Raw genomic sequence first — 25,680 nt, 5'->3', positions numbered from 1 at the left:
TAGATCACTGAAGTCTGACCAACGCTGGTTTTGCACCCAAGTGTTGGAGTGGTACTTTATGAGGCTTTGAGAGATCCTGTATAGAAAGCATAATTCTCAAGTCAGGAGGATCTTGGGATTATGGGGCAATTGTAAAGGTTGGTGACCAGCGAGAACAAGCACAAACAGGCTCACCAACTGGCAATCTTCTGCAGGTCTGACACTCTTGGAGGGAACTCAAGACAGTTTTAACAGCTTCCAGCAGGTCTACCTCTGGAAAGGTGAGCTCCAAGGTGGGGAAGCAGGGGCAACATAAGAGTGACTTCTTAAGTGCATCCCCAATTTCTCTTCACAAGGTACTCTGCTCCGCATGGAGGTGGAGGTGGAGGTGGAGGAGAGGTGGAGGTGGGATATAGACTTATGTTCTGTGGGCATGCTTTTTATGGAGAAGAAGGCTCCCACTGCTCATCAGAGGAGACACATAGTCTAAAGGAATGCCATGTGAACACCAACATTTATGAGCATTTTTAAAAGGCTAAATTTTAATAGTTACAGTGTCACAGGCAGTCTAGTTCTAGCCCTGAGAGAATACCCAGTGTTTGGTACAGGGCCAAGCCTGCTCATCTGGGTGGCCTGATCGATCCCTCCCTTGTATTTAGTTCCTGGTTGTGAGACATGAACGTTGTTATTTGGCCGCCTCACTATTATCAGTGATCTTATCTTCTTCTTCTTCCTAGATTCTGACATGGGGTCTCGGCCTGAGTCTATGGGATGTGAAAGGGGAATGGTGCCAAGGTCAGACTCTCCAGAAGGAGCAGGTATTGACTGGGAAGTGTTTATATAGCTGAGTCCAGGCTACAGGGACAAGATGGTGGTACCCAAGGTCTAATCAATGGATGAGCCTCTTATTATCATTCTGAAACCCTGGAACCTCACAAAGCATCAAATTATGCCTCTAGTCTAATTATCCCCTCATAAACACAGAGATTCCATCAGTGGGCAGTCAGAATAGAATGTAAAGTGGCTTCACTGCCAATTCCTACTGTTGCCAAAACAGAGACAAACACAATAACTATAGCAGGAGAAATTGGGTCCTTAACTGAGCATGTGTCCAGGACTCCACTCATGTCAACCCTGTAGGGCCTAGAAAAGTGTTACTATGTGTCAGAAAATATCAACTGTATCAAAATTAGCAGTCTGTAAGAAGTCATGGCAGGCAAAGGATGAGTTAATCAGAACAGGAATTAGGGTTGAGCATAGAGAAGGTATAAGAACACCTTACCACTAGAACCTAGGGCTGGTTCTTTTTTTTTTTCCTTTTTTTTTTTTTTTTTTTTTTTTTTTTTACCATAGGTGGCATTAAAAAACCAGGGAGAATGGGAGAAAGAGAGAGGTAGAGAGGGATGAAAGGGAAGTCTGATAACAGAAGGAGAGTATCTTAGCCCACTCAGTGCTGCTATAACAAAATTACAGACTAGTTAATTTAAAAGAAATGAATATATTTGGCTCTTAACTGTGGCGGTCGGCAAATCTAAGATTTAATGTGCCTACATGTAGTGAGGGCCTTCCAATGTGAAATAACATAGTAGAGGTCATCAAAATGGTTCAAGAGAGTAAGAGGGAAATCAGTTTGCTTTTATTGCCCACCTTGCTTTACAGCAACCTGCCCACTGTGCATTAACCTCTGAACCTGGATTCCGACATGACTTAGCTAACAGGACAATGACAGGCTGAAAGTTTCAAACAGAAGAATCGGGTGATGTGTCACTTTGGTTGGCAGAGCTATGGGGCCACCCAGAAATGGGCTGAAATATCAGAGGGATTTCCTGCCTTAGGTAGAAAGGAGGACCAGAGGACTTAGCTTTTGTCCAAACCAAAATTCTGGGTTTACAACTGGGTTTTAAGACATTCTACGTCCTTCTGAACCCCTTTGCCTGACCAGATTGATGCCCTGTCATTTCTAGCCCTGCTCTGGCCTTAGGTCGTGTAAGAATGCTTTTGTCTCTATCTCTGCTCTGTCCCCAAGTCTTTCTGTTCCATGCTTACTAGATAGGTGTAACACCTCTTGCTCCTTCTTTTGCAGATGTGACAACAGAACTTTTCTCCCCCGTGAACATTACCCAGGTCATTGTCAACACAAGTCACTCATTGCCCAGCCAGCAGTACTGGCTCTTCACACACCTATTTTCAGCAGAGCAGGCGAACCTGTGGTGCCTCTCTCGTGAGTATCCTTAGACTTCAGCTCTCTTCAGAACATGTTTCAACAGCACCTGAGAAGTAGAGAAGTTTAAATTCATTGATATGACTTAAGGGTCACTACATTCTAAGCATAAGAGTGGGGCTTGAGCCCAGATTTCAGGAAGGTCACATTGAAGATCGTTTCTGATTAGCAACCAGAACCTATCTTCCATCCATCTATCCATCCACCCAATGTAGAATATGCATTATGTCCTAGAACTTAATGTCTAATTTGACTGTGTGGATAAGAACCAAACCAGAATCAGCCATGCCTTTTTCTTAATGAAGCTCACAGATATCTTTGGCAAGACTGACATAAGTAGAGAACAGAGTGGTCATATATAAATCTATGGTCTCTGGTCTGCTGACTGTTAGTGGCTCTGACAAGCCATAAATAGAGACATGGAGCTTTCGCCATGTTTTCTCCTGTGTTGCTGGGTTTATGTCTGACTTCTCATCTCACTTTTGCTCTGCTTATACTCAAGCAACAATATTACCTGTTTCCCCACTTCATAGATTCCAAGTGTTTTTGTTTAGGCTTTCATGGCTATCATGGGTGTACTGGTATTTTTGCCAAGTTGACACATGCTAGGGTCAGCTAGTTTAAGAAAATTCCTCCATCAGATTGGTTCTATGAGACATTTTCCTAATTAATGACTGATGTGAAAAAAACTATTCCACTGTGAGCAATGCCATTGCTGGACTGGTGGTCCTGGGTTGTATAAGAAGACAGGCAGAATAGATATAGAAAGTAAGCCAGTAAGCAACATTCATTCATAGCCCCTGCATCAGCTCTTTCTTGTAGGTTCCTGCCTTGAATCCCTTCATGATAGACAATAAGCTGCAAGGTAGAATAAGAATTTCCTCCCTAGGTCATGTTTAGTTATGGTGTTTATCTCAGCAGTAGAAAAGTAAACTAATGCAGTAAGTAGCCCATTGTCTTGAAAGAGTTCCCAGATGATTCTACCTACTCAAGGCCTTTCATGGACTAAACACCAACTGTCCTCTTGCCCTTAGGGTGTGCCCAGGAACCTGTTTTCTGTCAACTTGCAGACATAACAGAAAGCTCACCTTTGTATTTCACCTGCTTCCTATACCCAGAAGCTCAGGTCTGTGACAATGTCATGGAATCTAATGCCAAGAACTGCACTCAGATTCTGCCCCACCAACCAACATCCCTCTTCCGGAGGAAAGGTTAGCACTGTGTTATTAATAATCTGGGCAGTTGATGGACCATCACTCTGTCGGGTACAATTCACTTATTTTCCCTTTAAAAATAATTCTCTACACTCACACACACAAATAAAATGTGACTATAAATGTTTTAAAGGCAACAAAGAGGGATACATGGGACTGACTGGAAGGGGGAAAGGGAAGAGGAATATGGTATAATGACATTATAATCTTGAAAACTAATATATACATAGATTTATATGTTATTTATTTATATATTAATAAATATATAGGGATAGATAGATAGATAGATAGATAGATAGATAGATAGATAGATAGATAACAGTAAGATTATCCATAGTTCTTCAGAGATGTGAAGCCATTAAAAAGGACATCAGGTGACAACTTAGAGTGGTCTGCTCTGCTCTGAGGTCTCACCTCACTTGCACCAGAATTTTGTGCAACTGTGTGTACAGAGATCTCAGAAACAGTGACTTTTACACCATTACAGTTGCTTTCTCTCTTCAAGGGCAGTGATTATGTCATTTTGTTATCATGATGGTAATGCCAATTTTCTTACTCTGTTCTCCCAGCAGTTTCTTCTTCCATCTTCTTTGCCAGGGTTTATCATGTTTGGAGGCCCTCAGTTTCTCCTCAAATGTCAGAGGCCACAGGCTGTGGAGCAGCTCTATTTTCTGAGAGCTTCTTGACTATGGGTTTCTCTTAGGTATACTCTGGCTCAGTCATTTTTGGTGGGATTGCTCCCATGAATACTCCTAGGCCTTTTGCCAGAGGAGTCTCAAAGTGCTTGGTCTGGGTACACTTGCTAGCAAGGTAGGAGAGTATTGGATCTCTGGGAATCCTAGGTCATGCTCTCAAATTCATTGTGGGGTTTGTGTGACTACTATCCAAGGCTGCTAAGTGACTATCTTTTCTGAGCCTTGGAAGAGATTCAGAGTAAATCTTCCATCTTTGCCCTGTGGGAAGGGCACTTAGTCTACCTTTTTTCCCAGAGATGTAGGAGAGCAGAGGCAAATATAATCATGATTGCTTCACACAGAAGAGCAGAAGCTGCATTCTTAGTCTCCAAAGACAAGGTTCATTCCTCCACAGGCTTCCTAGATCCTGAGATTGTATGTTCCATTGCTCTCTGACTCTCATTTCTCCATGGGCTAGAGCCTTTTCAAGAGTTCCCATCATGAAGGCCTGGATTTCATTCCAAGCACCTAATAGTGGTTCATATCTGTAATTCTAGAACTGAGGAGATAGAAGCAGGGAGATCAAGAGATCAAAGATAGTCTTGGCTAAATATTGCATTCAAGGCTACCTTAGGCATACAACAGCCTATCTCAAAAATCAACCAACCAAATGGAATCTCCAGAGTCTCAGTATAGTAATATTTGGGGAGCAAATGTGTGAGTTTAATCTGCTGTCTTCCTAGAAGTTCAGTTTGGGTTCTGCTCAGTATCCCTATACTTTCAAAAGTATAATAGTTTTTATTTGTTTTTCCTCTGTGCAGTTGTGCTGAATGATAGAGTGAAAAACTTTTATACTCGCCTGCCATTCCAAAAACTCACAGGTATTTCCATCAGAGACAAAATCCCCATGTCTGGAAAACTCATTTCCAATGGGTAAGTGGCCAAGTGCTACCTCCAAGCTTATTATTAAGATTCCTTGGGTTTCACAAAAAGGTGATGTCTCAGCCTTTAAAGACAGCAACATAACAACAATACAACCCCAAACTAAGGATCTAGGAGATTATCAGATCAGAAATCCTTGATGAAGGCAAAGGACATTAAATACTATATTCTGTGCTAGCCTCCAGTCTGCTGAGGAAGCAGATATCCTGAGCAGTCTTGTCAGCTAATGAACGTGATCAAGATTGTCATAAACTTCTTCCTTGGAGTCTTTCAGTGTTGTGTTCAGAGTCTAGAGAGCAAGCACAATTTTTATCAGAGCCTTAGCTTCTAGAAATGCTTATCCATTACCTCTACAACCTATTGTTTCCTGGAAGCTGCTATGTCTTTATTGGTGTTTTGCTAGTTGTTACAACCAAGGATGCAGTTCTCTCAGCACGCTTTCATCCATCTCACTTTTCAGAATTCCCAAGCATGCTTTTGCCTATCTGCATTCCTGGACCTTCCTTGGACCTCCCAAATTTGAGGTCCTGGGAGGAGACTCATGAATCAAGATTTTAAGGAAAATCCCCAGTGAGTCTATGGTATTTTAGTAGTCACTGACCCATGAATTGCTAATCTGTGAAGTGCTGTTGAGTTTTGGAATTGCATCATGTTGCTGGCAACTAAGTGATATTTCTGAGACTGGAACTCAAAAGATGGGACAAGCTGCTTTGTCTTGAGATCCAGATGGACATCATCATTTTAAGGGAGGGGATAGAAGCTAGATGTCACCATGCTGGCATGAGGGGCTAGAAACCAGATATGTTTTGTTGGATGTCACCATGCTGATCTTGGTACTGGGACAGGAACTGGTGGAACAGAACTTATGATAAGCTACAAAAACCTATAGTCCAGGCTGGAGATTAACAATGGGCTTTAAAAAGGAGGGGGAAGCAATAGGTATAGGCAGGTAGATAACTAGGCAGGGATCTAGGGCAGAAAATGCCAGGGATGACTTAATTTCTTCTGGGCAGAGATGCACTGGAAAACTACCAAGAAGACACAAGGTTCAACACTGGGCTATGACTTGGGTTTAGGAAAGAAGATCACAAACAGTCATGATACCAGAAAGTACCAAGAGGTTAAGCAAGCTCTCAGGAGTCAGGAGTGATTAAACAGATCAAGACATAGGATCAAGGCAGGGAAATAGTCAGAGCTGGGTTCCAGAGCATTGGCTTAAGGTGCTAGAGCCCTTCTGCCCAGGAAGCTCAGGTAGGCTCTTACAACTACACTAGATGGATGAACAAGGATGGTCCTGGAGAGGGACTGACTGAGTGAGTAAACTAATGAAGAACCTGAAGATAAGGTTCTGAGAAAAGTAGAAATTTGTCTGCGGGGAGCTAGAATGCCATTGTTGGCCAAAGCACCCACACTTATTGTGCTTACAAAGAAATCTAATCCTCTAAGTTTGAGTGGTTCCATTCATTCTGCACATCAGGATCTGGGTACCCACAGGAAGCTTCACATATGTCTTCTCTTCCCACTACAGGTTCTTTGAGTGTGAGCGGCTCTGTGACAGGGACCCATGCTGCACTGGCTTTGGTTTTCTAAATGTCTCCCAGCTGCAAGGTAAGACTAATGAAAGAGGTAGCCCCTGACCCCAAGCATATACCTCAATCCAGAAACATTCAAGTTTATGATCCTATATTGTCCTTAGCTTCTCCTCATGGAAAGGAGGATAAGTTAGCCTCATGCACAGAAATGAAACAGGGGCTAGGAGAAGTAAGTGACTCATCACTATGAAATTAGCATTGTAGCTGTCCTGGTCTATGATCTACCCACCTCATATACACACACGTCTATCTGATCCCAGGGACTGTCCTTCCTTGTTTCCATACTTCATTTATATGTCTTCTACTGTACTTTCATTGCTGTCCAGGCAGCATGGTTGGCTGAACTTTAGATATATCACATGATCTATATTGAACACTCACTCAGTCACTAACTGATGGTGTGATTCTGGACAATTCACTTATTATCAAACCAGGCATTAGTTAGCATCCTCATCTATAAACCAGGCCCAGTGAAATGATACTGGCAAATCCAGCTCACCTCTTCTATGCATGGTTAACAGGTATTCTGTTAGGAGCAGCTACTTCCTTTCCTGGACTCCTAGGCTATAGCTTATAGATAACGGGTCTGAATTTATTGGGATGGCCAAGTCCCCACCTGGAATACAGTACAGAAGTCCTAGCATCTGTTGAGCAATGGCTTTCAGTATCCTTGCTCAGTTCATATTTCCCACTGTCCCACCTTCCTGGACTCCTGTGTTCTCCTCCAGGAGGAGAGGTGACCTGCTTGACTCTGAACAGCCTGGGGATTCAAACATGCAGTGAGGAGAATGGAGCCACTTGGCGCATTTTGGACTGTGGCTCTGAGGATACTGAAGTCCACACCTATCCCTTTGGGTGGTACCAGAAGCCTGGTGAGTAACCTGCTCCTGGCAGATGTGTCTGCTGTTGACCATATCCCAAGCCTGCATTAGGATGATGCCTTAGGATCATGGAGAAGATTATTCAGAATTCACTGGGTACTAATGACAGAAATGGATTCTATTTAAGAAGAAAAGAAATACCTCAGAGACTGTTCATTAACTTAATTGAAAGATTATCAATTAGATCTCAGGAAAGATGGAACAAGACCAGGTTCACAGGTATAGTTAGCTAGGGTATATAGCCAGCTTCTTCAGTTTGCCACTTGTGGTTGCTTTACAGGAGCTGCTCATGGTATCTTATAGAAGCCTTATATTCAGGGTCAGGTTGCCCAGCATAGTCTATGAATAGCCCCACTGCTGAAGGGAGAAAGGGGTAGCATGAGTGGAGGGCTCAGAAAATACAGAAGTTCTAGGAGAAAGGAGGCTTAGCTTCCTTAGGTACTGTTACTGGACAAGCAGCAAAGTCAACAGTGTCCACTCTGCTATGACCTCTTGGTCTCCTCATGGTGTCAGTTTTTATCCTCTGTAAAGATGATGAACTATATGGCAGTGCCATGGAAGGTAGGGGGCAGCCTGTGAATGTTTTCAGGCACTTAAGTTAGCATTTCAGGAAGGACAGCTTGTGTAGGTCATGAAGGCAAGTGGTTGCATCATCTAAGACTCATCTAAGACTCATTTCCAGGTCTGTTTTAGGAGAACAATCTGAAATCAGAGAAGAAAAGAGCACATTTCTGTATGTGCTTAGATAAAACTATAGTCACATTTGATGTTAGCATCCTTCCTCCATAGGACAGGCTAATCTTTGTAAGACTCATACCACTCCTTAGCTTCTGTCAGTAGGACAAGTGACTGAGGCTCACTGGTCCCATCCACCTGGGTTCTGGGTGTCTGTGGCATAGACAACTGCACAGAAACTAGAAGAGACTAGCCGTCAGATTGTGTCTCAGCAGCAAACTCATGAAGATGTCTCAAAAATGAAAGTATTGTCTCAGGAAGTAACAGCGAAGCTGAACAGAAGATCAGTGTCCCCAACCTGACACATATGTCACTTCCTTCCTAATTGCATTTCTGAGTGAATCTGTACAGTACTGGCTGTTCTAGAAACTAGGGTTATGTAATAGTTGCTGTAACTGAAGACTTTGAGAAGTGGAACTTTGGTCTCCATAGTTTTCATGCTGTACAGCCACCATTTCCCTACCTAGTTTGGGCGATGAGAGAAAATGGACATTCTTCCTGTGCCTGCTGTGTATCAGAAACATGCTAGGTCTACATGAGCCTTGAAATTTCCACATTATGGGAGCTTAGTGGAATAACTTACAAGCAATGGATTCATCAACTAAAAAGGGTTAACATGATAGCAGACCAGCTGCTCCTGGTGTGGTCTTTCTTGTCCAACTCATGTTGTAACTAAAGGGTACAGTTTGTTTTCTAGTGCAGTGTTTGCCTTAGGCTCGCTTATGTATCTACGTGTCCTTTAGCTTTGTGGCAGTTAGTATGGACATGATTATTTCCAGGCTAGAAGACATCTTATTACTAATCACTTGATTTGTCATGATTTAGAGGTTGCTCTGTTGGATTTTTCTTTTCTTTCAACACCTTGAATTTTTTAGGTAAAAAAAGGGGGGGAGTTGTATAAGGAAATTGCCTCTGTGGACTTATATTTTCATAGAGAAACATCTCTAGGCATTACCCTGAGGACCAAGGAGGAGAGGAGCATGCTTGCCTAATACATTAGTCCTCTACAACCCTCATGGTCAGCTGCAAGCCTTAAGCTGCTTCAGAGCTATGCCCTCCTCGTCTGTCCTCTCACCTTTTCACCCCACCAGCATCTGGAAAACGCCACTTTCCATTTTCATTTGACTAGGGAAGAGTTGGACAGAAAGGAGCTTAAGCAGTAAGTCATTTGTTCAGAATGTGATGGAAGTCAGGCCAAGCTGTTTCAACATCTTGACAGGCTGGCAAGGAGAAGAACCCAAGGTACTCCTGGTTCCAACAGGTTCCAGCTGCTCTGGTCCTTTTCATCTGACAGCCTGAGTGCCAGTGTCTTCCAATACATATTCTGTGGCTCAGGGTAGGGACTCAGGAGTCCTGATCAGAAGCCACATGGCAGACAATGAAAAGTCTTATCAGGGCTGTCACTCAACAGCAAATACTGCCACATCAAGAACCCTGTGGTGTAACAGCCTGGCCTATGTTCATGAGCTTTCATACTAGAGCCCAGCCCTTCGGAAGCACTGTCTCATTAAATCCTCATTCTCCTGTCAGAGGAGAAAGGAGAGTGGCAGGGAGGTTCAAGGGTACATGGCAAATGGTTGACAGACCTGGGACCCAGTTAATTTTACCTCTTAAGTTGCTATGTCACATGGCAGAGTGAGACTGACCCTGGTTTCCTGACCTCCAGGAACTCTCAGCCTTAGAGGAATCAATAGATGCTGAGGAGGTAAACTTGTTGCTGGGATTCCCACCTTTAGGCTGGACCCTTCAAAACTTTACTGGGTGTTTGTTCTGGTGTGCTGTGCTGGTCATTGAGCAATGGGAGAATTGAATGTTGCATATCCTAGAGAGGCCAGAGTGAGCATGTGTACACTGCCTACAGGAAGTCTGACTGCAGAAAGTACTGTCAAAAAAGAAACAAAAGCCATAGTCCTTGTCTTTGTATCAACTAATCACATATCATAGCAGAGAAGACTCCGTTTAGGCTAGGGAAATCACACAGGTAACACTGAGTCTCAGCCTTGAAGGGTGGGCCTGCTCCTAACTGCCTTCCCTTAGTCAGTTCTTGCACAATAGACATTCTTTCACTGAGGAGCTCTGATAGGGAGAAGCTGTAGTAGTTCAGACCTGCTACAGTCACAAAGAAAAATGGCCCTTCTTAAACACTGGCTGTCTGCAGACACCATTCTGAGCATGCACATGCCATCAGGGTACTCTTAGTGAGGAAAATTCTTTGCCTGTCCCCCATGCATTCTCTGACCAGAGAATTAGGTCACAGAAATGCCACAGGTGTTCATCCTCTGGATGAAGAGGTGGAAGACTATAAATGAAGGAAGCACTGCTCTTTTACAGAGATTATGCCAAAGAGACTTGAGGGAAAAGTGAATCTGAGATAAAGAGTAGACGACAGAGGAGCAGGAAGTGGAGACATGAGAAACATGTGATCCCCACACCTCACGGCTTCAGCAAAGAGGGCTGCACACCAGCCATTACATCCTGACTTCTTTACCCTCCTCACTGTTCTCACAGATGATGAAACAAAGCTGAGTCCTCCCATGTCCAGGAAAAAAGTACCAGGAACACAGAAGTGTCAAAACAGGTCACCACAGATCCTGTGGTAATGGGCTTGTGGATGCTGCTGTCCTCAAGTTCATGCAATGTCTGGTGTTTCTTAGCACAAAAAGGTAGAAGCCTGGGCCAACTTTATGAATTAAAATAAGTTGTCTGTAGTCTGCTCCAGAAGCAGGACCCAGAAGACCAGGTGTATGTGTGCAGGACACAGGGCTTACTCAGGTCCATATATCATAAGCCCAGCACTTCCTGCATAATCACAACTCTGGGTCCTTTCTTCTTCTAGGTAAGGTGTCTCAAAACCTATTGAAGTTACAGACATAAAAGATACATTAGAAAGGGAATGACAGTCTCTCTTAGTTATCCTTTGGACCCACACAGATGGTGCCACATTCACAGAGTATCCTCCCTCTTCCCTCCCATCATACCAACATGCTCACACTTACCAGGCACTATGTGTTCCTACCGTTGGCCAGCAGCCAACATTTCCTCACCATGGTGCCTTCTATCTACTCACAAGCTAATGAGGTAAGGCTTATTCTATTTCTTACACCCAGACAAGATGAGATTGGACTCCAGTGCTTCTGACACAAAATGTGTAGTCACATCTGTATCCAAGATCCCAAGTCTCTAGACACAATCTGGGTGTATACTGATTCTTTCAGTTCTCATTCAAAATAACTGAAGCTTAAGTCAGAACTCAGAACCTGTGCAAAGGGTACAATCTTACATGCTTCCCCACTACCTCTAACCATAAGCTTAGGGCCTCCTGCCCTTCCAGGCAACTGACTGTAAGTTAAGAATTTCCATTTCTCCCCCTTTTGTCCAATAGTTTGCCATAATAGCTCAGAGAATCCAGAGAAACCATTAACTACTATTCATAGTTTACTAGGACAGATTCATCTGGGACTGGGCTAGGCTGTAGCTCAGAAGTAGAGTGCTTCTCTGACATATGTAAGTCTTGGGTTCCATCTCTATCAAGGCAAGTAAACAAAAACCAAATCCTTACAATTTAATAGCTGTGTGGAAGAGATATGGAGGACAATGTGGAAAGTGGGGTAGAGGATCCCTTGCCTAGCCTGGCTGTGTGCTCACTAACTGGGGAGCTTTCCACACCCAGCAGCTGAGGAGTTCTGGGTCAGGAAACAGGATGAAGTCCTGATGCACAAATCTTACTATTTGTAAAATTTGAAAAATGCCAGTTTCATAAATGCTTGCTGTATCTCCTGAGGTCAATACTCAGACAGACCATGGCTTGTTTGATGCCACTGAATTACTGCTGAGGCAGATCTAGGAAGCGGTATCAACAAGTGGGTGCTGGGAGCTTTGTCTTACTTACCTATCTGTCCTCAATTCATATGCTTCAGTTGTTCCTAGCTTTTCACTATAACCACACACAATACAAACAGAGCTCTCTGTAGATTTCAGCATAGATTTCTAGAACAGTGTACCCAGATAACAGGAAGTACACATTTCAATATACACCCTCAGCAGATGAACAGACTGTTCTCTAATGACTCTACTCTTGGGTTCCCTATTCTGAGCTTCTTCTGAGAAGGGACAACAAAACAGGTTGTGACAGGAGTCCAGATACAGGCCTGGTACAAAGGACTATGGGGGGTGGAGAATGTTATTAGCAATTGTGGGCATTCTTTGTGATGTTTTCAGTATGAGGGTGTGCGTATTCTCAGCTCAAGGTTGGTATAGGGAAGCCTATTGGGAATATCAAGTTTCAGGCTGATCCCTGGCCCCTGGAGTTGGACCCTTGGAATATGGGTCCCAGCACAGTATTGCCTGTTGTTACCAACCCCCGAGGTAGCTTTAATGTCAGCTAATGTTTGACAGTTGATGTCTGTAAATTATAGCAAGTGGTGTCTCCAGGAGAGTGGAACAAAGGGAGAGAGACGAAGGCGACTGAAGGTCTGGAGCCTTGAGAGGCCAGGGCTCTTAGTGGTTACCACAGGAACAGGGTGACTAATGTGGAAATGTCTCTCACAGTTTTCGAAGTAGGAAGGTCAATTAATGACAACATGCTGGCATCTGGAGAAGGCCTTCTCAAATTGTAACAAGGTAGAGGCCATGCATAGTAAGGAACAAGGAGAGAAGAAAATCAGCACAGCAGAGACAGCAGCTTTTAAAACAGGATTGCTCCCAGGATCAGGTCCAGAAGCCACACATACCTCCCCAACCCCTCATCTTCACCATGCCATTTATCTATTCATGAAAGTGGGAGCCCACAGCCCTGACCACCATCAAAGGTCCCACCTATAGATGCTCATAGAGGTAAATGAACTCCCACAAGAGTTTTGGAGGGAACATTCAAGTTATAGCTTGGTGTTTTACACACCAGAGCAAAGGGAATAAGATAGGAGAGAGAAGTATGGGGAAGCCATGCAGGACTTTTGGAACCAGCATAAAAACATACTGTGACCTGAGGGACAAAAGACAGTGACAAGAGTGTGCCATTATGAGGGAGTAATCCTCTGAGTGGATAATGCCTGAGCTTTTTGAATGCTTACTATATTTCCTAAGCTGCAGTACCAGCCCCTATGAGAGAAAGGAGTTCTGGGCTTGGTCCTCTTTAACTCATTGGCAGGAGGAAGAATAAGGAGGCTTTAAAGATTTGGACGCGTTCAGTGAAGGGAGGGGAAGGAACGAGGCTAGGGCATGTCTGTGTCATCTACAGGGTATGCTGTTCCTCACTAGGTTCTTACATCATCTTCACTATACAAATACCAGGGCCAGGTATAAAAACCAGATGACCGCTCCCTGTGCATGTCTTCCTCGTGATATATCACGTTCAAAGCCAAGTCTGTCTTTCTCCAAAGTCCAGGTGTCCCCTCACTCATGTAACTTGCTATTTATCATTGCCGTTTATTGATCTTTTGTGCCCTGTTTCTGTGGCACACATTATATATTAGGTTGCCTCCTGGAGTCCCACAGTGACCTTGGTAATAGGTAGTGTCATCTCCATAGTTCAGATGTGGAAACTGAGGCACGTTCGGAGGTTACCACGGCAAGCTTTTGTGGTATGTGGCTGACATGAGTGAACAATGCTACTCTTTATCCTGAGTGGTGGTACCTGAAGCCTGGTTTTGGACAGAGTCTTCCTGGTCCAGGGTCATAAGAGAAGTCATCACGAGCACCACCGCTGGCTTATGCTGACTCGCACAGACCCCTGATTTCCATCACTGCCCTGCACCTCTGCTGCTGTATCTGTAGCTAAAATAGTGCCTTTCCTTCTTTCCAGCTGTGTGGAGTGACACTCCCAGCTTCTGCCCATCTACTGCCCTGCAATCCCTGGCTGAGGAGAAAGGTAAGTTCACTGTCTACCTGCTCATTCTTGGAAAAAATACCATCTCTCTCCACTTCCTATTTTTTTCCTTTTCCTTTGTGCAATGACTTAGCTTTTAAGGCATGACACTGTTACATTAAAAAATTCTAGACTTCCTGGATGAAACACACTTGCAGGTATGCTAGACACCAGCAATGTGCTCTTTCCATAGATGTAAATGACAAAAGTACACACAAAACGGCTCACAGGATCAGATGACTTTTAAGCCTGATGTTCTCTTTGTCCTATATTAAGTATGCATAAGCCTGCCAGATACTGTCTAGACTCATACAATCCCAGGCAAGGCCAGGAGGGTGGTGTTGTGGCCTCAAAGTCAAAAGGCAGTTGTTTGTTTATTGGGCAAGTCAGCTGTAGCTTGCAGCTACTGTCCAGAGGGTACACTAGGTAGTGAAGCTATGGTCCCACACCCAGGAATTCAACCAAGACTGAGGCAGATCCTTCTTATGTTCTGCTGCAACATGCTTCAAGTGGCTGGAAGTTAGCAGGGAAAGCAGGGGTGTGAGGGCTAGGGGTGCTCCATGCTCTAGCGTGAGGTCAAATAGTCTAGCTAATATAGGGTAAGCCTTCTGCACTGTCCTTTCTTCCATTGCTCCCTGTCAGAAAATGAGAAGCACATAGTAGGTCCTGGGTGCCACTCAGCTACAAGGACACATTCCTTAACCCCTATCCTACAATATGATGCCTGAGAAGTTTGAGATACCTATCATTATGCCCCTATCTGAGGAGCTAGGACGAGGTTATTTGACACCAAGGCTATGACTGAAATCTAAACATGTCAGCCTATGTCATTAGCCTGCTTCCCACAGTCAAACCAGCTGGCTGAAAAAAATCACATAACAGGCATATATAGATTTTTTTCCCCTCAGGATCCTGTATTGGGTATCTGATACACACTTTACCAGGTACCAGTTCCCTGAAGTACTATGAGGCAGGTGTTATTACTGGTATGTCATAGGTTATAAGGGTGTAATTTCGAACTGATAGCACCCGAATCCTCACTGAAGATTCATGACTAAACCAAAATTTATTCTGAATTGTGTCAGGCTAATATATAAACATTGTTGGGATAGTCAAAGTGTCCCAAAAATTTGTGGTGTAGCATGTGTGTGTGTGTGTGTGTGTGTGCGCACGCAGTCACCTCTGTTTTACTTGCCTTTCCCATGCTGGAGGCCACCACTTCGAATTCTTGTTACTCTTGTCTCTGTGTCTCTAAGTTCCATACAGATCCCATTGCTACTCAGTTAGTCCTTTTTAGAACCACCCCCAGCTCCAGCCCCATCTTACCCCCTGCCAAGCAAGAGCTAGCCGACACACTGGCTGGCATATTCTAGTTTTATGCTTCTCTGTGTGTCCAGACATACTGCAGTTTTCTCTACCACAACATTACAAATCCTCATTGGATAAACACTGTGGTGTGTGTATATTTCCACACTGCTGCTGGGCTCTCTAAAGCACACATCGTCATGCAGGTCCCTGTGTGGTCTCTTTGCTCTCATGTCCCAGCTTTCGTGACAGTCAAAGTTAGTGGTGGACAAATAGTTGAAGATCGTATTGTGTTGACAGTGGTGGTTGTTCTATTTTCCCCAAGTCTACTAATGTCTCTCTGGTTTGGCATACTTTGTTTTTATAAATCTTCATCATCATAAAAACACTGGGATGAAGGAGCACTCAGAGCTCCTTCTGAAGGCCAAACTGTTTACAGAGCTGATTCTCCAAAGAGGAATTTACATCAGACAAAAGAAGTGATATTTTAAGACTTGGCTTACATTGCCTAATTGCCTTCAAATACTTGTTCCTAGCTTTTGGCTGTGAATTAAAGTGGTATTTTTTTTCATATTACATACTCATCATTCTTAAATATTATCATATCAAAAAATAGCAAATTTGTAGAAGAACAGTGCTTGGGTATATAAATGTCAAATATAGCTGCAAATGTACAAATCAAACCATAGCAAGGAGTATAATGTTTGTTCTGTTTGTGTTGTTGAGACTTAACACACCCACAAGAGAAAACAATGAAAGCAAGTCAGTACTGAGTGTCTCCCTCCATATAGTCCACAGCTCTGAGAAGATGTTTCTAAGGAAGAGTTGATGTCACAGTAGTTTTAAATATGCCTTCAATGAGATAGATTCAAAAGCCATCTGGGCTGAGAGTCCCCCATCGACATGCAGAGTTTGATTAGTATGTCACCATTGTTTTAGTGTGATTCAGACAAGTGTGTGTGTGTGTGTGTGTGTGTGTGTGTGTGTATGTGTATGTGTGTATGTGTGAGTCAGAGAGAGAGAGAGAGAGAGAGAGAGAGAGAGAGAGAGATACATACTTGAGAGTCTCATCCTTGTGTAGTTTCTCTTCTGGGAGAAAAACAAATATCAAGCATTTACAAATCATTTGATCATCACCAGGAAAATAGATAACAACATGATTCATTTTCAAATGAGGAAACTGAGGATCTAATTGTTTAATGGCTGAGCTATGAGCCCATACCATCTGGTTTGTCCAGGAGGAAAAAGAGATTTACTTTGATTGCATTTTTGGAGCAGATAAACAGAGGTTAACTCTTGGGTATAGATCCCTGTAGAGGTCTTACCTCTTATCTTCCTCTCTCAGTTGTGTTTCTTTGTTTCTGTTCAATGTTGGCATTTCAATCATGGACCATCTCTGATTAACATGGGGCTTACCTGAAACCCAGACCCCAAGTAAAGTCATCATGAGTTAAGATGGTGGCTTTCCAGTGGAAAATATATCCTTACAAAAAATGTAGAGTGTCAGTTTGAAGGGGCAGAGACATAGAAATGGAGAGGAGTGGGGTGTGCCTGCAGGAAGACGGACAGTTGGGTGCTTAATATTCAAAACTAAGTATCTGTGGAATTAAAGGAAGTGGGAATGGCTGGCAAGTTAATTCTGTTATCAATGATCATCCTCACACCAGGAGCACCGCCAGCAAATGGTAGGTATTTTTCTGTAGAGACACACTAAAGAAGATCTCTGTGGTTTCAGGTGTACCTCTCAGTGACCACACCATAAGTTGCCTTTTTACCCTCTTTCTTTTTAGAGGAACATCTGATTTTTCACAAATGATATTAAGTGGGGAAAACCACATAGTCTACCTGTGACATGGTTCCCATTAACATAAGGTCACATATTAGAACCAATAAGGCACTGAGCAGTAGCTGCTGCCACTGTGGGTGAACGTTAGGACAAAACCCAGCTTGTGTCTTAATGCTGGCCAGGGCAAGCCTCCCTTTGCTGTGTTGACACAGCACTGCAATGCTAGGACCGTCATTTGGAAGGATTCTAATACTTAAAAATGCTCCTAGCTCTGTGAGCTAACATTTTTCCTGGAGTTGACCTGAAATGAGGAAACTAGGGTAGTTTAAAATGGTTCTGTCTGTAAGGAACATGTTCAAATGTATTCTAGTCTAGCTTTTGAAAAGCATAGCCAACATTAGAAAGAAAAAAACATGAGGAATGAGTAAATCAACCCAATTTACATATTCATGACTGCATTCTCTTATAATAGCTTTTGAGGAGAATGTTTGAAATTTATTCTGTTATACCAGGCATGGTGCACATGCATGTAATATAAGCATTTGGGAGGCTGAGGAAGAAAGATCAAGAATTTCTAGGTCAGTCTAGACGACGTAGTAAGAACCTTCCCCAATAAATAATAGTACTGAGAATGACGATGATGATGATGATGATGATAACAACGATGATCACAACAATAAAAGGAAATTCTTATTCTTAGCAATTTGAAGATTACCAGATAGCACAGTACCTCTCCAAAATCTCCTTCCTCTACATTATACACGTGTCCTAATGTTACATGATCCATCAACATATATATCAAAGAATAGTCAAAGTAAACTTGAGAAAGGCATGTAAGTGCCTCAGCTACCTGGGCCTAGGCCTGGGCTGCCAGGGCCAAGTGACAGCCCTCTCAGGACTACAGTCCTGGAGCATCCCAGGGACACTCAGCTTGCTCTGTCCTTTCTTCTAGTCCATGATTTCTGCTCTGTTCATCTCTTCAAGGGTTCTGTGGTTTTTAGAGGGACATAGTGCTGTGGAATATTGTAGATGCAAATATTTTCTGCCTAAATTCTGTTCAGCCTTGGGAAAATCTGTCTTCATGGTGTGGCAGTGGCACACTTGAATCCTGAGTTTGGATAGTGTTGCTGTCAAGCTGAGGCTACTGGGTTGTGGTGGGGACTGGTCTGTTTGTCAGCAGCTCATGGATGAGGATCCAGATCACCATGAGGCTAAAGAGTACAACCAAGCTCTACCCTGTGACCTGGATTGGAACCTCTATACCCTTTAGATGTCCCATGTTTTTTCTTCCCAGACCTCAGTCCCTCCTACTGTAAGAAGGATTGGTTTAAATTAAAGAAATTATGTTAGCTTCCCTTTTATTCCTGTTCCTGCAACTTGTGTAGAACAGGCATGTATGGATGCTTAGACTCAGACCATAGGCTTGGGAAAGACTTATGCAGCTGCAAATGTCAGAGGACCTTCCTCACCAGCCAAAGCCTTCTGCTTCATCAAGGATACCTGATGTTTAATGCTGTAGTTAGATTTGTATTTTGTAGCAGTCAAAGGTCACAGTGTAAGAATGACCATAGATAGCCAAGACTGGCAGCAAGGAAGCCTACCTTTAGTCTGTGAGGGACATTTCCCAGACAGGCTAGAAGGTAGATTGGACATAGGAGCTGATAAAAAAAAAGATAAAAAAAGATAAGAGGAAAGCCTCATCTGGAGATTCCAGCTACAATTTTGCTATAATGTGCTGTCTGTGCAGAATGAAAGGTAGCTTGGGCTGGTAAGCTGTCTATCACTGGGACAAAGGGAGCTGAAAAAAACCATCCTTTAGAAGGAAGAATTTATTCCAGCTCAGTATTTCAACTGTGATCACTTGGCTTCCCTATCTTCTGGCCTATGGTGAGACAGAAAGGAACATAAGAACATCTTTCCTTTATGCCAACAGTGGCCATTTTAAAAACAGAAGGAAAGCCACATTTGAAAAGTATCATGTATTAATTTTCATAACATTCAAACTAGAAAATGAATATAGAATTTTAAGATCATTACCCATGATCACTGAAGACATACTCCTGAAATTTGACAGGGAGTCTTCTAATTTAATCCAGAATAAATAACTAAGAATGTTTTTTAGGAATCAAAATAATGTACAAAGACTGCTAAAAACAGATGGTAAAATGGGAAACAAGATAGACTTGGTTTAAGTTGTGTGATAATACACCCAACATTCAGCAAGAGATACTTGACAGAGAAGAGGTACCTACCACAGCAGGGGTTGATGCACAGTATTTAACTTTACACACACACACACACACACATACACACACACACACACACACACACGCTTGCATGCACACGCACACACTCACCATATATATTATACACACACACAAACACACCATATATATTATACACATACACATATACACACACACACATACATACACACATTGTGGGAGTGTCTGGTTTGTCACAAATGGCTCTGGCATCATAATTATAAATAAATGTAAAGGAATCAACAGGCATTATCTACTGTTCAAAGAACCCCTCCCCACCTGTCAACCCCCAAATGCCTACCACATCCTCATTACCCGGAAGGAAGATCACCTAGGGTAGACCTGGACTCCTGCATTTGTAGATTAGGTCCACACAAGCTAGTGACACCACCTGATTGGTTAACATAATAGACTTGGAAAATAATGTATCGTTGACCTCTTAGGTTCTTGAATAAGTGACAGTACAATGTTGTTGTGAGTTCCTGGCTGATAGTAAATTGAACAGCCACCAGGATCTCCAGCCTTCCTGCTTCAGCATGCCTCTGTGTCCTCAAAAACCTTGTTGTCAGAATGACTACAGGAAGTCTATGGCCCCCAGATGTTGGCCTCTCTTAACCACAAAGGCTCACTCAGGAGGCATCCTGTATGCTTAGAAGAGTACAGGTAGGAGTACTGGCAGGAACTTGGTCTCAGACCTTGGGGCATAACACAGGAGTTTGCTCTCACTTGGGGATGAAATTTACTCTTTAATTACAGAGACAGAGTCTAAACATGGAGTATGGACAAGGTTTCCTTCTTGGGACCATAATTGGCTGCTGTGGTTCTGAAACCCATGATCACTTGCCTCTGAAATTTCAGCTTTCCACCATCTAAGAACATTGAAGAGTTACCACATCATAGAGATGTTTATTTGAGTTGTCTGTGAAAATAACAGCATGAAGAGCAGGCTTAAGAAAATGAAAACTCAGAACAGGCTGCTTGGCAACAGCTGAGCACAGAAGGACCCAGGTCCTGACTCCTCTGTCTCAAGAATAGTGTTAGAAAGCAAGGCATGGGGGATGACTGGATTGGACAACGGAACCTTGCTTGTGGCATTAGTGTTTTTCCAGGAGAGATTGGGAAAGCTTGCTTGTTCTATGCTCTGCCACTTGCGGACATGAGAAGAAAGCAGCCATCCTTGAACCAGGAAAAGGGACCAAAAACCAAGCCTCATTGGTACCTAGACTGCAAGCTTTAAGTTCACAAAAAAGTGAAAGAAACCAGTGTTGCTATTTAAAGTGCTCGGTCTGCTGAATTGTATTACAGAGGGGTAACAGTGAGCACTTGGGGTAAGGCTGTTTCATGATTTTATTTACCATGCTAACTTTAGTGCTATTTCACCCACCAGCACTGGTGTTAAAGACAGGTTGGAGATAGAAATTACAGGCTCTCCTTATAGCTTGTAGTGCTGGGCTAACAAAGCAAAGACCCCCACACACCTCAGAACAGAGCTCTGGAAAGTCACCTTGAGTCCGTGACCTCAGAAGCCTTATTCTCATCTGAGTTGGCTCCTCTCTGGCTTGTTGCCTTTGATGAATTCATTCGCTTTACACCATGTTTATGAAGTCGCATTAGACCCCTAACCCTTGCCACACTTGTGGTACTGGGAGATAAAATCTGATAATGTTGACATACATACAGTATAACACCCAAAGACTGTCAGGAGGCTCTGCTAGCCTAAAGTCCATACCATGAGTATAAGAACAGTAAACTGCTATGACCTTTGAAAGCAAAGATATATATGGGAAAGCAGGGAACAATTCTCTACTAACTTTCAGTGCTGTCCCTGCTGGGGTGGGCTTTTCTAGAGTCAGTAACCTTGGATGTGCACTCAGCCCATACCAGGATAGAGCAGTGCTGACCTCTTTGATGTTATTTCTGTACACCGACTTATAGGTACAGTCCTTCCTCTGTGAGGCACCCCCACCCCACTGCTCAGACACATCATTGTTCTCCCATGGTGTATCTTTACTCACAGCTTTGATGCCAATGAAACAGGCTCCAACAAGCCTGTCTGTCCATACACAAGCCTTCTGTCTGGTTGCTAGCTCTTTGTTCCTGCTCTTTGTATCACATGCCATGTACAGAACTTGGAGGTATCAGAAGATAGCCATGGTCGTACATAGGCTCCATAGCTATGAAGAAAAAGTCTCCACAGACTGGCAAGTGTATCAGTATTCCTGAGTCTCATTTTCTTTATGCTTAAAAACACGTGTCATGACTGTGTCTTCCAGGAAACAGACTGTGAGATAGACACTTGCATGAGGTGATCCTTAAACACCGAATGCTAATGACCATGTTTATGTACAGAGTACTGTATAAGTTAGCACCACAGGGAGAAAGGACAGGACAACTTAGGCCTTAGAAGAGGATATTCATGTTAGAGAGTAAAACAATGGCCCAACCTAATTCTCTGGCAGCAACAGCCAGTTCAGCTTTTTGTTAGGTCAGAAAAGACCCCAGGTCTCTCTGCATACATTAGTTTCTCCATACAAGCTTTTGACAGAGGGTCAATGGTAAAGACTAACTTTGTTTGGACATGAGAATTTCACTTCTATGGGGACCTAGGCAGCCTGTCATAGTGCGGTCATGAGCAATAGGCTCATGAAGATGGATAGGTGGAATGTCTATGGAGTGTCTGACACTCCATCCCTATGGCTATCTTGTGGTGTTCTGACCAGCATTATGTCGCTATGTCACTGTTGCCTTGTCTCCACTTCCTCTTCATTTTTCTAAATTTATAGACAAGGGCATGACTTTAGTTACTTGCCTAATTGTCAACCTTTAAACCACAAGACTTGATCCAGAGCTTGCCCCACAGAAAAGCTTAAGGAGTTATAGAATGGAGAAGATACAAAGGCATTGTGTTACACAATAGAAAAGACATAGCTTCACACAATGGAAATCTCACGGTAGCCGCTGAGGTAACTTTTGCAGTAGTCTTCCACAGTCGTCTTTTTATAGTTGGTGATAACCACATGTGGTTGTTCCGTTTTCTCTCTCAGTTGCTTTGGACTCCTGGCAGACCCTGGCCCTATCTTCAGTGATTGTAGATCCATCCATCAAACACTTTGATGTTGCCCATATCAGCACTTCAGTCACCAGTAACTTCTCCATGGTCCAAGACTTCTGCTTACAGGGTAAGGGAATCCCCCAGAGAGGGTATAGCAGGGCCATAGCCAAATACTGCCCTGTATAGCAACCAAAAACAGACAGAAGATTCAATATGACTTTGGAGTACCTGACAGGAAACAACTAACAGAGAAGGGGAGACATAAGAGTCTCTCCACTCTTCACCGGACACTCTACAGTCAGTTTTCAACTGTTAGCCAGCCTTGAGCCAGTACAAAAGATCAGCAGACAGAAGTGGGATTATTGTGAGGGTAAGAAAAAGAGAGGTTCATGGAGTCAGGTGGTGCCCTTAGATAACAGGTGGTCTCTCATTGAGAGAAAGTGTGTGCACCCTGGATAGGCTCCTGAGACAAAGCCAAGACCTATTGGAAAACAATAAGAAATGCCTTGAAAGCAATTTAAAGAGTGATCTATTGGCACAATCATCCCTAGATGCAAACTTCTTTAGAGTTTCTAGTTGGTGATATCCAAATAATAACTAGATGACCATACAATTCTAATATTCCACAAAGATTTTCCCTTTCTGAGAGTGGCTGAGTGCAGTTAAAATTTGCACACCGAGTTCTGAACCCTATTGACGTACACAAATCGAGAAGTGAAGACTATACAGCAATGTGCAAGTTGTGTACTACCCAACTCAACAGTGTCATTCAGAGACTAGGCTTTGAAAAAAGGCAGAGCTTATACAACTCAGCCAGTGCAGTGAAACTGTCCCATTTCCAGAGCCATTCTCAGCACTGAATATGAGGAAGTAGATTAAACTGTGTTGGAAAGCACATGGCTGTACAGGAAAAGACATAGTTCAAGACAGATCCTGATGAGCACATCACAGGCTAAGGAAGCATGAGAGGAGGCCATAGGTGACAGACCTGAGGAAGGTACCAGGAGATGGAACATAGAGGGTTATGTTGAATAGGATGCCGATGGGGACCTATGGAACTGTCTTTAAGCAAAGGGATGAAAAGAACACATTTATGAGATGATTGAACAAAGAAAAACTGGCCATTTATGTAAAATATCTTGATGGAGGGTTAGGTTTCTACCACCTGTTTTATTCTCAGCCCTGACCCAGTGTACAGAATGTATGATTGAGGTCTTCTATAATGACTAGAAGATTAGATAGATAGATGGGAGGATGGACATGCATGTTGATGGATGTATGGTGGGATAGTATGGGTGGATGGTGGATGACTTAGTGGATGAATGAATAGGATGGATGATTGCATACATGTATAGTAAGATACATGAATAGATGGATGCATGGATAAATGGATGGATGCATGCTTGGAAGAAGCAATACATAGTTGTATGAATGAGGTAATGGCTCTGAGTCTAAGCCTCTCTTTCTCTGTGTCTTCTCCAGAATGTTCCCGTCACCAGGATTGCCTTGTCACTACCCTGCAGATCCAGCCTGGGGTTGTGAGATGTGTGTTCTACCCGGATATACAGAGCTGCATGCATAGTCTACGGAGCCATACTTGCTGGCTTCTGCTCCATGAAGAAGCTGCCTACATCTATCGGAAGTTGGGTGAGCCTCAGACTGAGACTCTGCAGCCATGTCTTGGGGTTGGAAATGGCTGGGAAGGATATTTGGTTGGTGGCTTGGAGAGAAGTGGTTTTGAAACTCTTAAGGGATACTTGGCCAAAGGTTGCTGGCTAGATAGCATTCTTCTGGGTGAAATAAGGGCTGTTGGATAAATTTCCATTTCTGTATCACATTTATTCTTTGATCACAGAAATTCTTTGAATTTCATAAGATAATTAAATGTGTTGTGTTTTATTAATGCTATGTGGTTAGGAAAGCTCTTACTTCATACCTTATCTTGGCTGCAGGACTGGCACCATCACCTCCTGTTGGAGATCAGCACTGTGTGGCACAGAGAAGTTGGTGACTTCTCTTACTTCACACAGCTAGTGATGGCAGATAGGGAAGAATCTAGGGGCAGATCTGTCTCCCACTGCCAGCCTCTACCTCAGACTTACCCTGCCTAACAAGTAGATCATAAATGCCCAGAGGGAACTATTTTAAGTTCACTTAAGTTTAAAATCATCCAGGATTGGAGCTATAGCTTAGTAGTAGACTGCTTATCTAACATCACAAGGCCCTAGGTTCTACCCCCAACACTGCATATAAACAAATTATTCATAGACCATTCACAGTATATGCCAGGCATTGAGGCCACAACCAAGGGGAAGATATAAATCTGTCACCAAGGATACCCATAAAGAGCTGTGAGCCAGGAAGCATGAGCCAGAAGCTGTGTAGAAGACCTACCAAACACACTGGGGAAATGTATGGCTATTGAGGTGTTGGCTGTACTGTGATTCTGGAGCAGAATCACACATTTTCTCTAGAAAGGATCATATGAAAAATATAATAGGCTTCATGACTGTTTACCATTATTAAAGATATTCAATGCTATTGTAGGCTCTTGGTCTTATCTTTTACCTCCAAATTGATATTACAGAGTTGAGCTGGACAGATTTTTACTAGGATATTCAGCCAACAGTGTAGCTAATCTATGTGGGAGTTCTGAAAAATTAAGGTTGGGCTTTAAAAAAACAAATTAGATGCCTCTCTGTTAGTTCAGGACTGAAGTTCTGTGGATATCCATGTGCTGAGGTTAAATACAAGGAAGTTGGGAAGCATCCAGTATGTCTGCAAGGGTTCAAAGGGAATGCTGCCCTCTGGCATGTTTCCTGAGTTTGTGCTTGCAGACAGCCTGAACAGGCAGTGGGAAGCCTGCTGGATGCCCTGCTGAGATGGTGTTTACACTCGTGCTCCTGCCCTAGCATATGTCCAGCCCATGGTCTACAGCTGCTTCCACGAAGCAGAAGAAGTCTTGGCCATATTAGCAGCCACAGTCCTAGACAAATACATAAGACCCTTGATTACAGTTGTTGGGAATAACTTCAGTCAGGATTTGTGCTCTATGTAGGCCCTACTAGAAAACAACTGCCTCTGTCCATCCTGTTTCCATCTGCAGCTCTACCTCACACTACAGTAGGTTTTTAACGAAGAAGTCTTCTTTTTCTCTCTGTCCCTTTTCTGT

The 25,680-nt window shown here is 43.2% G+C and overlaps 1 protein-coding gene across 3 annotated transcripts in view; it reads left to right on the top strand.

The window, feature by feature from the left end:
* The window catches only part of Tg (thyroglobulin), a 174,413-nt gene that overhangs the window by 61,979 nt on the left and 86,754 nt on the right, over window positions 1-25,680 (top strand). For all 3 annotated transcript variants that reach the window (XM_028773217.1, XM_028773215.1, XM_028773216.1), the window contains 10 exons: window positions 195-260; window positions 717-797; window positions 2,063-2,200; window positions 3,235-3,411; window positions 4,910-5,021; window positions 6,559-6,638; window positions 7,351-7,494; window positions 14,039-14,104; window positions 22,501-22,635; window positions 23,991-24,155. In XM_028773217.1, the coding sequence (XP_028629050.1) occupies window positions 195-260; window positions 717-797; window positions 2,063-2,200; window positions 3,235-3,411; window positions 4,910-5,021; window positions 6,559-6,638; window positions 7,351-7,494; window positions 14,039-14,104; window positions 22,501-22,635; window positions 23,991-24,155 (1,164 nt within the window). The remainder of the gene's footprint in view (window positions 1-194; window positions 261-716; window positions 798-2,062; window positions 2,201-3,234; window positions 3,412-4,909; window positions 5,022-6,558; window positions 6,639-7,350; window positions 7,495-14,038; window positions 14,105-22,500; window positions 22,636-23,990; window positions 24,156-25,680) is intronic.

Source organism: Grammomys surdaster, unplaced genomic scaffold, assembly GCF_004785775.1.
Source record: "Grammomys surdaster isolate TR1022 unplaced genomic scaffold, NIH_TR_1.0 224, whole genome shotgun sequence".
Classification (NCBI taxonomy): Eukaryota; Metazoa; Chordata; class Mammalia; order Rodentia; family Muridae; genus Grammomys; species Grammomys surdaster.
Note: the sequence above shows the minus strand (reverse complement) of the source record. Positions and strands in the feature narration are given on the sequence as shown.